Raw genomic sequence first — 15,499 nt, 5'->3', positions numbered from 1 at the left:
TGTTTCGTAGATTCAAATTTTGTGCTATATATGTTACAGATTGTTAAAAATATTCTCAGATATATGTGTCTGTCTATATTTATAAATGTATTATTAAAGCAGGATATACATTGAAATAAGCTCATGATGTTTGAACAGTTATATCAACATATATTATCAATATGGCAATTAACCGGTGATGAATACATCAAAGCAAATAATATTGGTCATTTTAGAGGCTCTGAATGTCAATAAAGGCATAGGTACCCGTATTAATTTTTTAATTAATTTTTAATAATTGCTAAATATATTGATATTCATTTTTAAAATCGTATTTCACATTGATTTTGATTAATACACTCGCTGTCGTGTTTTAATTAAAAATTTATTCATTAAATTTATCTAAATTGTTACACCAATTATAATTATAATGATTATCAACCACATATTGTTAAAATTAGAAAATGTAGACAATAGACGCATTTTCAGATATAGTTTTGAAATAATCGTATTCGAATTTATAAAACCAAATTTTTATTTATAACTGAAAATATATTTTAAAATATTCGAAAGAAGAAATTATAGTTACCTATAATTTCTTCTTAACTTAAGAATATGTAAAAAAATTAAAGACAACTTAATGTTTGGAGCAATAAAACTATTGCTATACTATGTCAGAAATTGTGAAAAATATTGACAGAACATTGTCGGATTTCAAAAACTGAAACATATCGAATATTGACAGAAAATTTTAATAAGAGAATGTTATACACGAGATTGGCACCACCTTTGTTTACAGTGAAACAGCGTTGTGAGAATGTTTCAATCGAGTCTCTGAAGATATTTTACAATCGAGTGTTTGCATCGATTGGGACATGGGTACATCACGTCAGATGTGCGAACAGACGAAACAATGGATTGAAAGTGGAAAATCGGCATCACAGAAGGCGAAGACAGTTTCTTTTGCTGGTAAGGATATCGTGTTAGTGTGTGAGCAGAAAAAGTGTTGTTTCATCAAGGCGATGTTTAATGTCAGGTGAAAATCAATGACTTCAAGTTCAAATTATCTCTTAAAGCAAACTAAAATTAACAATAAATTAAAAAAACGTCTTTCTAGGTGGTAAATTACAGGACTTTGTAGTTCTACCATAAATAAGAAATCGAAAATATTGAACAGTTAACTAGAATGACTATTTCAACTTGTTACCCTTGAGGCTCAAACATTTGTATTTTATTTGAATGAAAATGATAATACTAGAAAGACATTAATTGCAATTAGTTTGTATATTCAAAAGATGTAAAATCAACTAGGCGAAAAATATTAATATGCTAACGCATTTTAGGTTGTATTATTAAGAGTTGTTCTATCAAGTCACGTTATTTATACCATCCATGAGAAAATCCAATTGGCTCACATGGGAAATCTATGCACTACCCAACAGCGTGAATACTTTAACGTTTTTGCATTCACGTAACTCCATGCACATTCAAACGTCATACTCAATATTCATTTCCAAATTTTAATATTACCTCCATAAACCATAAAATATGGCCGTAAAAAACGTGTTGACTAGGAAATGTGGGAAAATAGTTTATTATTCCTTTGTATCTTATACAAAGGTTTTATACACATATAACAGAGACCCGGTTATGAATATAAACGTTTTCGGAAACAATGCATAAATCCCTATAGGTTAAAAGATAATTTTCCATTCAGAGTACGTACTCCGGGGATAAATAATAATCTGAAGAGGTTGGACACAATGTTAATTTCAACCACCTCAAAACACATGAAAGTGAAATATGCACGGAGTAGGGTAAACAGCGTTTAGAATAATTAACGTTATCCATCGGCCCGCACCATTTGGAAAATTTTGTTTTTCAATTCGTTTTTTTTTTTGTGGAGGGTGTATTGTAACAGTGGTTGTGAATGTTTCAGAATATAAATGTAATATATGTAAAGGCACTTAAAAATGGGCGTGTGTAAAAAAATGGGAAATAATGCAAATATATCTTTTAATACATTTGACCCAATATAATATTTAGAATAATTATAATTATTTATGGTGTCTATGATGTTCGACTATACAATTTTCGTTCAATGATTAATTTCAATATCACTAACCTTAGTTTTCGTTAAACAGATCTTCTTCATCTAATGTGATGAATCACTTTTATATCAAATCGAAATATTAGTTAATTTTCACTCACTGTTTTAATGCTCTCAAATAATAATTAAAATTGAGGTTAAAACAACGTAACTTTATTATCAAATAAATATAAGAAAAACAAAAACATAACAAATAAAAATATGAAAATAAATGTTTTAAAATTGACTTAAATACTTGGCAAAAAGGTTGAATTTAACGAGATTATTTTAACAATTGATTCGACAAAGAGTAATTAATAAAATAAAAGAATTTCGATCTTGACACTAGAAAAATTCTGGTAAAATCAAAATAAATGAATCCCAGAGTTTTTATAAACTAGGATTCTAGGAAGGGGGTGAAGTTGGTGGTAATTTAAGTCCCTTAAGAAACAGAATGTCCCCAAAAACGATCCTACTTCAACCAATCAGATGAACTAAACAAATGTTCTTTTTCTCAACATTTTTGCCAAACTATAAGAAACTATATAAGGAAAAACCATTTTTTAATTAATTAATTTACGAATATTTTGTTAAATAGATCATTCATAAGAACACGCCGAAATCCAACCATTTAAACCACGAAACCACTGTGCGAACACACCCTGACACTTGATAAGGGTTCGAAAAGATATCACTTATGTTAAAAATCGACTAACGAATAGATTATATGAAATATATTTTGAAATAAATAATAATATTTTATGACTATTTTACGATCAAAAATCTGAAAAAATCGTGAGAACATAAACAAAGTGGTGGTCTAAAAATTACTCTTACGAATAACGGTTTTCTAGCTCTGTTACAAAATATGCAGCTAAGCAAATAATCCCAAAAGTACTCGATCTAACGTGTAGGTGATGACTTTATGAGTAGTGTACAATTTAATAAGTTTCAAGATGTCACAGTAATTAGAATTTATTATTTTACACTCATTAATATTTAATCTTGGTGAATTTTGTAAGCACGACTCAACACCAATCAATATCAATTTATCGTAAACTGAATATTCAGTTCTGAATGAGTCTGCTTCTTCGTTTTCAATAGAAAAATTGGGTGGTAGAGTTTAAACGAAGCCATACAAGCTGCAAAGACGAACATCTCAATGAAAGATAAAATGATATCACCAGAAATAGTTAAAATAATCCACAAAATGGTTTTGAATGATGGTCAACTAAGAAGTGGGTGATAATGATAGAAAATTTGGATATGGAAAGGCAGGGCGTCAGATGGGTGCTTCAATGTACTTCATTCATCGCAATGAAGCCGATTTTTGCGTCTATATATAATAGTGAATGAAACAAAGGTGTACCATTTCACATCTCAGACGACAGAACAATTTAAACAATAAACTACAAGAGGAAAAACCAGTTCCAATGAAGATGAAAGTAGTTCCGTCTGCTGGAAAGTTGGTATCAGTTGTTTATGATGTGCAACGGCAATATCAATTAGGTAGAGTACTATTGGGATTATATTGGAAATATTAGATTCACAAATTACGAATGTTAATTCTAGTTTATTAAAGTTCTGCAATAACATGTAATTGTATTGCTTTTTATGATGCACAAATTGGAACGAAACATTGAAATATTTTCGTTTAAAATTTGAACAAAAATTAATTTCCTTTATATAGCATGTTGTAAAGTTATTCACATGTTAGAAAATGTATTTAGTTGGTGACCTACTAAAATGTACCTTCCACTATCGAAATCCTCAATATTACTTGTGGTAAATGAAATTACCTCATTTGTCGCAGAACAAGTTGACCGGTTAATACTGAAGCTAAATTGGCAGTTTGGAAAATGGGTGGCAACGAACAATTGATACTTATCGAATTTTGTGCACATTTCCACGAAAATTCTTACTTATATACGAAATTTAATAAAACTAGTAGTTGTGAGTTGTTGAACTTTTTAGAGACGCCTTTTGAACACACATTATTTATTTCGTCATATTATTGTGACTATTTATAAATATATAAAAATATTTAATAATAACTTCAATATAGAGAATTCTAATATAAAAATAGTAATATAATTACCAATTAAAAATTTTAAAATATGAATTATGATTAATTTTAATTATGAATGTCATGAAAGTCGTATTATGGCAAACAATTTTAAAATAAATTTATTAAAATGTAACTATCACGAATATAAAAACACGTTTTTCTTCTTAACAGTAAATATACTGCGTGATCAAAAATAACAGTTATGAATAACACAAATATATATGGTATACATGTGAAATGAAAAATAGTGTGGAACTTTCTTGAAAGATAACGAGTGAACTACAAAATTTAGTAAAATATTAAACCATGACAGAAAACAGACAATGCCAACTGAAAGAGATTTTGTCAAATATGGATGTATTAGTAATTGACCAAGCGAAGTGAATTAAGTGAATTATTATTTAATTGTGAGAAGATTAACTTTTACAATAAAACATTTAGTCAGGAATTATTTAACACCCGCTAAGAATTATAAACAGCCCTCTAAAAACAATTACAATTTTATTTGCATCAATAAAAGAATATGTCCAAGTAAACTCTTTACTTTCTCATAACTTGAATTTACGAGGTCTAGAGTTCACATAATAATGCATACAACCGTTCTTAGTTTACTACTGCCAGCTTGAGACATAAGTTTCGTGCTATCCTCTGGTTTATATACCTGCCGTTTCATGAATATATGATTGTTTTTAATGTCATATGCTCCCCCAAGACCCCACTGAATTTCATATTGCTTTTCTATTTAATTTGCATGGTTTTTGTATGAGGTCTGGTGTTCTGGTTTTAGTTGGATGTTTGAAATTATGTTGTACAATTTTAATTAAAATTATATTGTGCCGTAGTAATGAATATAATTTTGTAATCATTACACCACTCGGAAATGTACACATGTTATGTGCAATCTTAATAAATTAAACATAGAGGCCAAATAAGAACGGCTGATAGTTTCAAAGTTTCTGGATGAAATAAATGGTGTCGGCGGCGGTTGTTTGTGCTTTTGGGACTGGCTCTATTTATGCAGTGTCAAAGTTTAGATGTAACTGTATGTTTGTTTATTCTGTACTTTAAAACATTTATGTCAGTTGTGAAAATAGTATCACACTATTTAATGTTTAATGAGTATATTTAACTATCGTTTTTTAAAACACTTCAAAGAAGTGTAAATAAAAAGAATAACATGGAACCCACCAACCAGTATTTTCCCACTAAAAAAGTGTTACTTTATTTCGAATAATAAATAAATAAAAATTAATCAATGTACTTTATTATTAAAATTTATCAGAAATCAAATTGGAAATCGTTTTGTTATTCTGTGATAAAATATTCATTTATTATTACAAATAAACAATACGAAAAATAAATTTTCTCTTAATTAAATTCAGTCTACTACATACATATTATGTGTGTCTGGTTTATCATGTTTTTTCCACCACCTCTCACGCGAAATGTGATAAAATTTTCCCGGCTGATAAATTGGTGGGAAATTAGAAATTTAAAATTGAACAGACTCTCGGCATTTGTATGATTGCATACGGACTTTTAATAAATCTCTTTACTGCTTATTTAGTCCGTCGGTGGTAATGAATAATAAAGAAAATTTAATCTGCCGGACACGTTGTGTACTTCAAATTAAAAAAGTGATTAATATATTGTAAAAGCTACTTTAATTAAAATGCTTTTAATAATAATAAATTTTCGAAATTATTTTAAGCTTTACATAAAAAATTCTAAAGAAGAATTTACCCAATTTAAATTTATTGTACTTTTATATAAATAGTGTGTACAAACATTTTTTCAACGTATGTTTTGTGTTGTAAAATGTTATTAGTATATCTAATTAGTATGTTTTATGTATACAACGTAACTACAGAGCAATCAAAAATGACTGACCTAAAAAAATTACTTGTCAAGGTAGGTGTTATCATTATGTCACGAAAATAATGGCAATTTATTTAATGTATGAGTGGTATTTCCCTTTTTTAGATTAAAAAAGTTTATGTTTCAATATTCTAAATAATTAAACAAATTGCTAATTAAAATTCTATAGAGAAAACTGACGTGAATTTAAATAGGGTAAATTTATATTATTTATTATTCTAGTCTAATTTCAGATTATAAATACAATGATATTAAAAATAAATGACCCAAAAATTACTTTCTAAAGAAACAAAGTCATTATTCATTTTCTGACATCTTTTATGTGTGTACATACTCACTCATTGATGATGTGGTTTTCCCCTTTTAATCCGACATCTTGTTTACTGGTGCCAATAATATTCTAAATATTTAAAAATGATTTGACAGTAATTAAATAAATTACTTTTTAAATTAGTCCGTCCTGACGAGTTATGATCAAAAAACTTAATCTAGGTATATGATAAACACCGGAATTGACGTCAATGCATGTGTATTTAGTCGTGTCTAATGAATAAAAAGGGTGGAACATTTTTACTATCATCATTTTTCAAGGAAGTGGCACGTATACATTATGTGTTTCGATCGAGATTATTTATAGCAATTTATTAGGCTGTGTAAATTCAGTGGAAGACAGAAAGGGGTCCCATCCCAAGATCTTGAAAATGCAGCATTTGACTCGATGATTATATTTAAAATTATTCCCTTTAAAATGATTAATCACAATCCAATTGAGAAAAACTCGAAGACAGAAAATTACAAGATGAAGTTATAATTCACTTATTAAAGTAATAAAGGGCCCTAAATCGAAGAAATGAAACTGAAACAAAGACTAACCACTTTGCTATGAAATCCTATTCTAGGTCCCCGAGACGGCAATCAAGTTAGCGATGAGAAATGGATGAAGTCTCCAGTCAATTTATTGGCCACCCATCCAGAATCTAATCAAGGGAATTGGGTTAGTGATATGAAATTACCAGGCCTTTGCGAGCACTGAACAACCATGATAAGACACTTCATTGGCTTGCTAACAGAAATCGCGTTACCACCGACTGTAAAAAAAACACTACACTTTCTTATTGCTTTCTGATTCGCTTTTCTGCTTGCTTATAGAGAGATATGTCATTACAGATATACAATTTATTTCTTAATATCGCCTCTCGTGTTCTTTACGCTCTGATGTATTAACTCTGGTAAGATGTTTTCGGGTTTCTTAGGTATAAACTTAATTACTGGCCTCACAATTTAGGTTTTTTATCTTTGTACAATTTTCAAGTTGCATATATCCAATTATATACTTTTTTAATTGTAATTAATTTTAACGTTTTATTTGTTTTTATATAAAATTGCTTAAAATAAAAATACAATATATTTATTTTATTTAGTAGTCCACAGATGAAATTTAAAATTGTCAAATGTTTTTACTTCCCTTCAAAATACAGTTTTATTTTTGTATTCGTAAAATAAAATGTCTTTATAGATACTTCAAACATTTCGTTATTCCATTTTTATTTTATGGTATTTGATATTGTTTCCGTAATAAAGTGTTTTTATATATCATATGAAGAACCTGTTAGTTATTAGTTCCCCCAAGAAAAATGCAATAAAAATGAATTTATATATAAAATCTAATCTTATTATTTGGTGGATGCACTTTTATATTTTAAATGTAATGGCACCATATGTCAATTAATTTCAACGTGAGCCTTGACTGTTATCACCAACAAAATGTTTAATGTGTTTATTCGGTGTAATCTTAATTAGATTTTAATATCAAAGTGTTTCATATCTGTTAATTCTGGAAAAGTAAATCTAATATATTCTTATCATTGTCTCATCTCTTGACGGTTATTAATATTAATTGTGCGGATAATAATATATTAGGGGAATGTATGTGCGTGCGTTGGCTGTCGGTATTAACATTCCCCTAACAAAAATTTATTACTTTCGCTACATCTTGCTTTCAGTAACAGGAAACCAAAAATAAACAAGTAAACATTTTATATTCTACGTAGTTTTATATTTTAGCATAAAATTTTAACCTGTTATATCCAATTAATGTAAAATTAAATAAGTTTAAATCGTCAATTAACATACGAAATATTATAAAACATAATTTTATGTTTTTCATAATCAAATATACGGTCAGTTGTGACGTTTAGTACGGTCGTTAAATTATTATATTAACTTTATAGGTGTGGTACAATTTTTATGATAACACAGCCGAGAACTCCTTTAAATACCAACTCCACTTCAATTTTTACTCGGCTTATTTGAGATTAATTTAATTTCGCCGTTTCCCACTTATAATTTCCGTCTCTCTTACAAACATGAAACTGCTTTCTTTATTGCAAAACAAACTTGGCTCTTAAAATTGTATCAAAAACTAATTTATTAAGGTAATTGTGTTGCCGCGAATTAATGAGACGAATGAAAATAAATAACGCAAATTATCAAAATAAGAGCGCTTACCTGCAAGCCGCCCATATCGCTGGAACATCCTTTCAACGTCCGTTTTGGAGCACTGGAATGTATTTAGATTTCCAACAAAAACTCTCGAGTTCACTGCTTGAGGGTCCTGCGAATTTGTTTGGTTTCCTACTTTGCTCATCTTCATTTTGGCAGCTTGCCTGGAAAAAACGGAAACGCGGTTAATTAGCTCTTTTATCTTTTCCTTTTATGAATTATAAATCGATGCACATTGAAAAATAATTTAATTAATTTATTGACATAATGTTCGTGGTACAAGTATGAAGAAGATGTGACAATTATTAAAAAAATTATCGGCTTCTTTATGCAAGAAATTTTAATTTTAGTGCTTCGGTTTTTTATATTTTTCTTTAAGGTTATGTAATTATAATTTTGAGTACCTTAGATTCTCGTCCATCCTTATATATTTTCAGGTACCACAGACATTTCTATTTATTTTACGGCAAGTTTTGTCATTTAATAATTTATACAATATTTTGTTCTATATTTTAAATTAAACAAATATAAACATTATTAGTTTTATCAAATAATAAAAATATATACAATTAAATTTGTTTTAGGAGTTTATTTTACAAATGCAGTATGATGAAAATTAATTGAACAAAAAAGTTACTTTCAAAAGATTTTAAAGTTTATCAAAAAAAAAAAACAATAATTATGATTAAATTTGTTGCAAAATATTACTAGGAAAATACTGTATATTGAAAATTAATTGACCAAAAAGCCTATTTTCTACTCTGAAAACGTTACAAATGCTCAAAATGACATTAGCTTCAATTATAAATATGTACCCTTGTATACTTAGAACTATACAAATTATCATTTATTTTTTATAGATTTAGTAATTTTTTAAACAAATTATAAATAATATAATATATAAAATTATGAAAAATATTTTATATTCAAACTATGAATTTATTTTATTTAAGAGTGTAGACGTGCATTTATATAACTGTAATAAGTGTTAATGATTCGTAAAAATATATTGTATAATATAATTACGTATAAAATTGATTCACGTTTTAATATTTAAAATGAGTGAATGAATGTGATAAAGTATGCATAAAACGTGCCTCCACATACCAATATTATTTTGTTCGTATAACAATATCAAAGGAAATAATAGAAAATTTTATTACAGTTTTCGATTAAATTACTATAGCATAATTTTGCCGAATATAAATTAACACTGATGAATTTAATAAATCAATTATTTATTAACAATCACTAGTGCAAAACGTATTTTTTATTTAATGAATTTATTATTTTGTCAATTTCGTTTTTGTATTAATATTTATTCACTCATTTATATTGGAGAATGGGTTGTATAAATATTATAAAATTTATTAATAAAATAATACTAAATTTGTATAATTTCTTTTATTTCTTTCAGTGTATTTAATCCTTACATATATTTTTTAAATATTTATCAAACAACATATTATACTAACCAGAATATATGATACACGTATTAAAAAATGACATACACATAGGAAATTTCAAACAAAGGATGGATTAAAAAATAAAACAATTTATTCTGCATATTTCAAACTTTTTTTAAAGAACCTACAATATTGTATATTAAATTAAAATAAATAACCAAAATAATTGGATGGATGTGTATGATAAACAAATATTTTTTTAATTTTGTAATAAAATAGACAAATAGAAACTCTAATATATAACAACATTTAAAATAAATAAACAACAAAAAAACATTAAACAATTTATTGAATATAATATACACCGTCCACATTTATAAAAATACGTTACTGATTATTTTCCATTTCCGAAACACTATAACAAACGTTTTGCAATAAAAAACTCACTGTCATGAAACTATAATAACAATGCTGTGAAAATCACTGACCAATTAACCCAAACAATTTTGATAACTTGTATACGTACATTTGTAACAACGCGCCGATTAACTTTTTAATGTCTTTATCACAGTACATTGGAATCGAAGCGCGCTCAACGGATGCCGGAGCCCTACTAAGGGTTGAACCAGAAACGACGGAAGCATGTTGACTATCAGACCCTTATAAAATAGAAGGGTAGGGATAGGAGACAGGCGTCCCCCTTTTTTTAGGTGGGCTCCTGCAGGTATTACTGTGTGACACTCGTAATGGTTTGCCAGTTCCTGTCACGTGGTTTACAATTTTTTTATAAATGATTAGAACAAAGTGAATAATATTAACCCACGTGAATCACAACGCGATATCTCTCGTCAGACGTAATAATGTATGACGTTGATTTCATTAGCATCTGACATGGCAACTTGTCACCAAACAAAACAATTTTCAGTTTGCATCTATTACACATACAGTCGTTTTGTCACAAAAATTATATATAATGTTACTATTAAGTACATAGTCCAACTTCTCCATCCCCGCAGGCGTGACAAAGGGAAACTGAATTTTTGTTCGTGCTTTTAGCAGCAAAATTTGGACCTGCAATAACAAACAATAAAATAGGGGCTCCTAATTTAATATTTAATTAAACTTACGCCCTGCCACATTTGAGGGGGAGAGTGCACTCATTTTAACACTACTATATTTCCCCTGTGGAATGATGAATTTTTGAATATGGATATGTTTGTCGTTGAATGTTTATTAGATATTTAAAAGTTTCACGTTAAAAAAATCAACGTGAACTTGAATATGAGCCAATGTTTTAAACTGTTTAGTATTAAATATTTCCTCAAAGTATTTTATTACAAGTATTATTTTTTATGATTTTTACTTAAGCTTTTAGAGGGATCTTGAATATCGACATAGATATTTTATGAAAATTTAAGTCTGGCAAAAATAAATATCTTCATTTATTGTCTGTTACTTAAAAATTTTACCACATTATCTGGCACAGCTATCTGGCAGTCTCTAAAATATAGAGAACTGCCAGAGCGCATCCACCAAAACTTTAAGAACAAGTAAAATCGACAGACGGGACTGTCTAACATGCCAAAATAATACAACTATTTAAGTTTTTTCCAAAAGATTTTTATGTCAATCCAATATCTTAAATATCTAATTAAAATTATTTTGATAATGTCATTTAAAAGTATTAAGGACAATTATTAATTTGATAAAAATAAATTAAAACATATAATTATATTTGTTATAAAAGATTTTGCAAGTACAGCATAATTTGTTGTTGCGAATAAACGTTCTCTGCATAAATTGCAACCCTCATATATTTCCCACCCTTAACACAATAATATTAGAACTGTTCACAGTAGAAATACTACCAGTTGTGTTGTGTTGTAGGTGATAATTTATTATGAATTTTTGTAATACACGTCGACTGATTAAAAAAACTACCCCTATCGGTTTTGACATTCATACGACTGTTAAAATATTTCAAAACCAAAAAACAGTCATAAATGCATGGACTGAATTTTTTCTTTTTTTAAGTTAATGATAATGAAAGTGCATGAGAAATTAATATAAAAACTTGATATTCGCCTTCCTGAAAAATCTAAATAGTAGAGCGAAGCATTCCATGTAGTGACATGCCATGCCACAAGTTGATTAATGTCATTAGATCTATAGTGCATAGATTCATTCGGTGACAAAACAGGCTACAATGGACACAAATAGATTTCAACGAAGCAACATATCAAATATGCATTCGGCGTGATTTACTTTTAACAATGGGCCCCAATTTTTTCGCATGCGGCTGCCACCCATGTACGCACCGAATAAATTATACAGCAACACATATATGTCCGATGAAATGTACGTGATGGGCTTGATGGTTTTCGAAGTACGCCATTGAGTGACAATATCAGTTTTACGAGATGCTGCAAAAAGGTATACCTACGTCCATTATTTATTTATCACTGCGGATCGACTAATTATTAAGGGTGTAATTTATTCGGTCCTGTCAGAAAACTGCCAAGTTCAAAAACGGGTAGATTAGGCCATGCAATATTAATTAAGAGGGTAATGTCCAGTTAAAATAACAAAATTAGTATTTTTGTTAATTTTATTTATATTATAATGATACCAAAATATATTATATATAACATAAAATATATTATTAATGTCACTGTATAATATATAGTAATAATCATAGTTATTATGGTACTACTGTATATGCATATATAATTTATTTACTTTATGCTTTATTATAGTATAAAAAGTCAAATATTGGTTTGCTCCTGAAGAGCACCGAAGAGTTCATTTAAATTGGGATAGGTCACATGCTTTATTTGCCTGCCTAGGTATTCTTAATAGGATTGAGAATTGGAGACTGGTCAAGGCATGTTTTGTTCTGTCACCAGTCTGTGGTCACATTTTATTGTGGCATCGTTTTGTTAATATGTGATGTTGATGACATTTAATATGACTACATAAAGCGGTTTGTATAACTTTCTATTCAATGAAGTGGCCCCACACCCAGAGAAGCAATTCCATGTCATAACGAATCCTTCATAATACTTTTTGGTTGATTGAATTTGGATTCCTATATAATTTTGGTCACTACTGAATACTGAATAAGTTTTTTATATGTATATGAAGATCAATGACCTATATTAGAAAATATATCATTTTCCCTTTTCAATAATTTTGAAATAGAGTAATTTCATGTCTAACTACACAGTCTAATAATCTGGATTGCGTATCTACAAGCAATATGGAATATTATTGGGTGGGTCGTTTATTATTAATTATCAATAAAATTGGTACCACGATTCTCCATTACTATAAATGTACAAACTTAATTAAAATGATGTTATTTCATTTAGTAAAAAAATGTTATCTGTAGATAATTCTATTTATATATTAATTTCATAACTTTAAGATAAAATTAGAAACATGGTTTATTGGTATAAATATGTCCTTTTGTAAAATAAGGTAAAAAAAATTGCCGGAGCAAACTCTTGTGTGGTTTAAAAAATAATTTGAAAACGTTTTCAATTCAATTTTATTGGCATTGCTCAAAAGAAGAGACAAGCTTTGAAAACTTTACCACCCTGTATAACAAATATTAAAACGGGTATATTTATATACATAGATTTATATGAAGTTTATTTTTTTCTTAAAATGAATGAAGAATCATCGTCTTAAATATTTTGCTTTACTTTTGACATCTAGTAAATTCTTCAAATATGTTAATGATAAAACAGTAATAATAATCAAAAGTAACCTTGATATTTTAATATAACATTTAACATTTAAAAAGTTTTATGAATTATCTTTGAAAAATAATTAATATTAAATATGTATATTTGACAGAACTAGGACAAAAAGAAAAAAAAAAAATAAAGAACCCTACATATTTACAAGTTTTGTAAATATACTATCACACAATTTACAGGATTTACAGAGTTCCTGCAAAAGACTTTGATAATGCTAATATTGCCCTTGAATAGCACATGTGCACTGAATCGCTATAAATTATGGGACACAATGATTGTGACAATATTCGTAGTAGCTCTGTAGGCATTCCAGATTCCTTTCTCTTAATAAAATATAATAAAATACCACAACGAATCGAAATGTTCCATTAATAAAACTACAACAAGAGAAAATAATTATATGAAACAGTGAAACAACTCATTCTATGTTAATAAATCACCATTATGTTTTTTAGTTAAACAAAGCTTAATTATATATTATTACATAATTGTAACGTAAATAACATAGGTTAGTTCTAATTCTGTTAACAAAAACCAATTATTGTACTATTTCTGACTATAGACTAATTGGAATAATATTCACTGATATGTAGTTGTAATAATTAACCAGGAAACTAACACGTATAAGCTTATTATGTCAAATAATAAATTATCTTTTGTTTGCAAATAAATTTTAAATGTAGTTTATCTATAAATTTAATATTGTCACTATTTATTTCCCTATTGTAATCAACTTTGTTTGCACATTAAAATTAATGAAAATTTATATATAATTCATTCATGAGGCACTCGTGTAATTTATTTCCTAACAATGAATGTTCATAAAGCATTAATACTAAATTAAGTTTTAGAAATATGTCGGTTACATAAAGAAAATTGACTTTTTGTAATTATATGCATTACATACTCTTATAATTCCACGATTTTTATAATAGTTGATACACAGAAGAAGTTTTTATTATTTATAAGTTTATGTTATAATTTAAATTTTTGATACCCTGCCTGAATGTTAAATAAATTATATTTCGTATATAGTTAGAACTGGGTAAATAAATTTTTATATAGTAATAATATTAACAATTTAAAAATATAAATACAATAATGTATTGAATGCAGTTATATTTCATGTACAGCGTCCAAATCGATGTGCTAAAAACATAAATATATGAACAGAAAGTTAAAAGTCATGGTAATAAATTTGTAACCAGTCTCTCTATCTACGGCAGAAATGCAGACATAGTTATTGCAGGAAAACTTGCAATGAATACGGCGGGCATCCAGTTTCAGGAAGCGTCGGACATAGGTTCTACATTGCTTCATTTCTAAAAGCGGGAATGCCGGAGCCCCATTGGTATCGCACTGTGCACTGAATGCAACAATGAAGAGTACGCTGTGAATAGCATTGAAACGGGGTTTAAATAAGAGTTTTTACACTTAATATCTATTGCGCCGAACGATAACTTCATCGTAACCTGCACGAGATGATATGAACTTTGGGGATGAGGTTTGTGTCTTTCAACAAATGTCGTATACAAAAGTGCCTTTAAACAATGGCGTCATGGAAGCGGCTTTGCGAAAATTAGTTCACTTAATTTGGTTGATGTTCATTCATAGTTGTGTATGTCTCTTTGTAAATTATACATTATTAATATTTCATCTTTGGAATGTTATATAATCAGTTCTTATTCAATCTGTAGGCTTTAGCTTGCTTCTAATAAAATAGAACTAATTTAACTTGTTGCATTAAATGAAGAATGAATGAAAGTTTTATTTGTAAAATAAAATAAAAGTGAAGAAATTTTAAATATTATAA

General features: G+C 28.0%; 1 protein-coding gene across 4 annotated transcripts in view; it reads right to left on the bottom strand.

Moving 5' to 3' along the window:
* The window catches only part of LOC109597540 (heterogeneous nuclear ribonucleoprotein C), a 190,813-nt gene that overhangs the window by 80,779 nt on the left and 94,535 nt on the right, over positions 1–15,499 (bottom strand). For all 4 annotated transcript variants that reach the window (XM_049963507.1, XM_049963510.1, XM_049963508.1 and 1 more), the window contains one exon: positions 8,523–8,680. In XM_049963507.1, the coding sequence (XP_049819464.1) occupies positions 8,523–8,680 (158 nt within the window). The remainder of the gene's footprint in view (positions 1–8,522; positions 8,681–15,499) is intronic.

This window comes from Aethina tumida, chromosome 2 (genome assembly GCF_024364675.1).
Source record: "Aethina tumida isolate Nest 87 chromosome 2, icAetTumi1.1, whole genome shotgun sequence".
Classification (NCBI taxonomy): domain Eukaryota; kingdom Metazoa; phylum Arthropoda; class Insecta; order Coleoptera; family Nitidulidae; genus Aethina; species Aethina tumida.
This window is presented reverse-complemented; position numbering and strand designations above follow the sequence as displayed.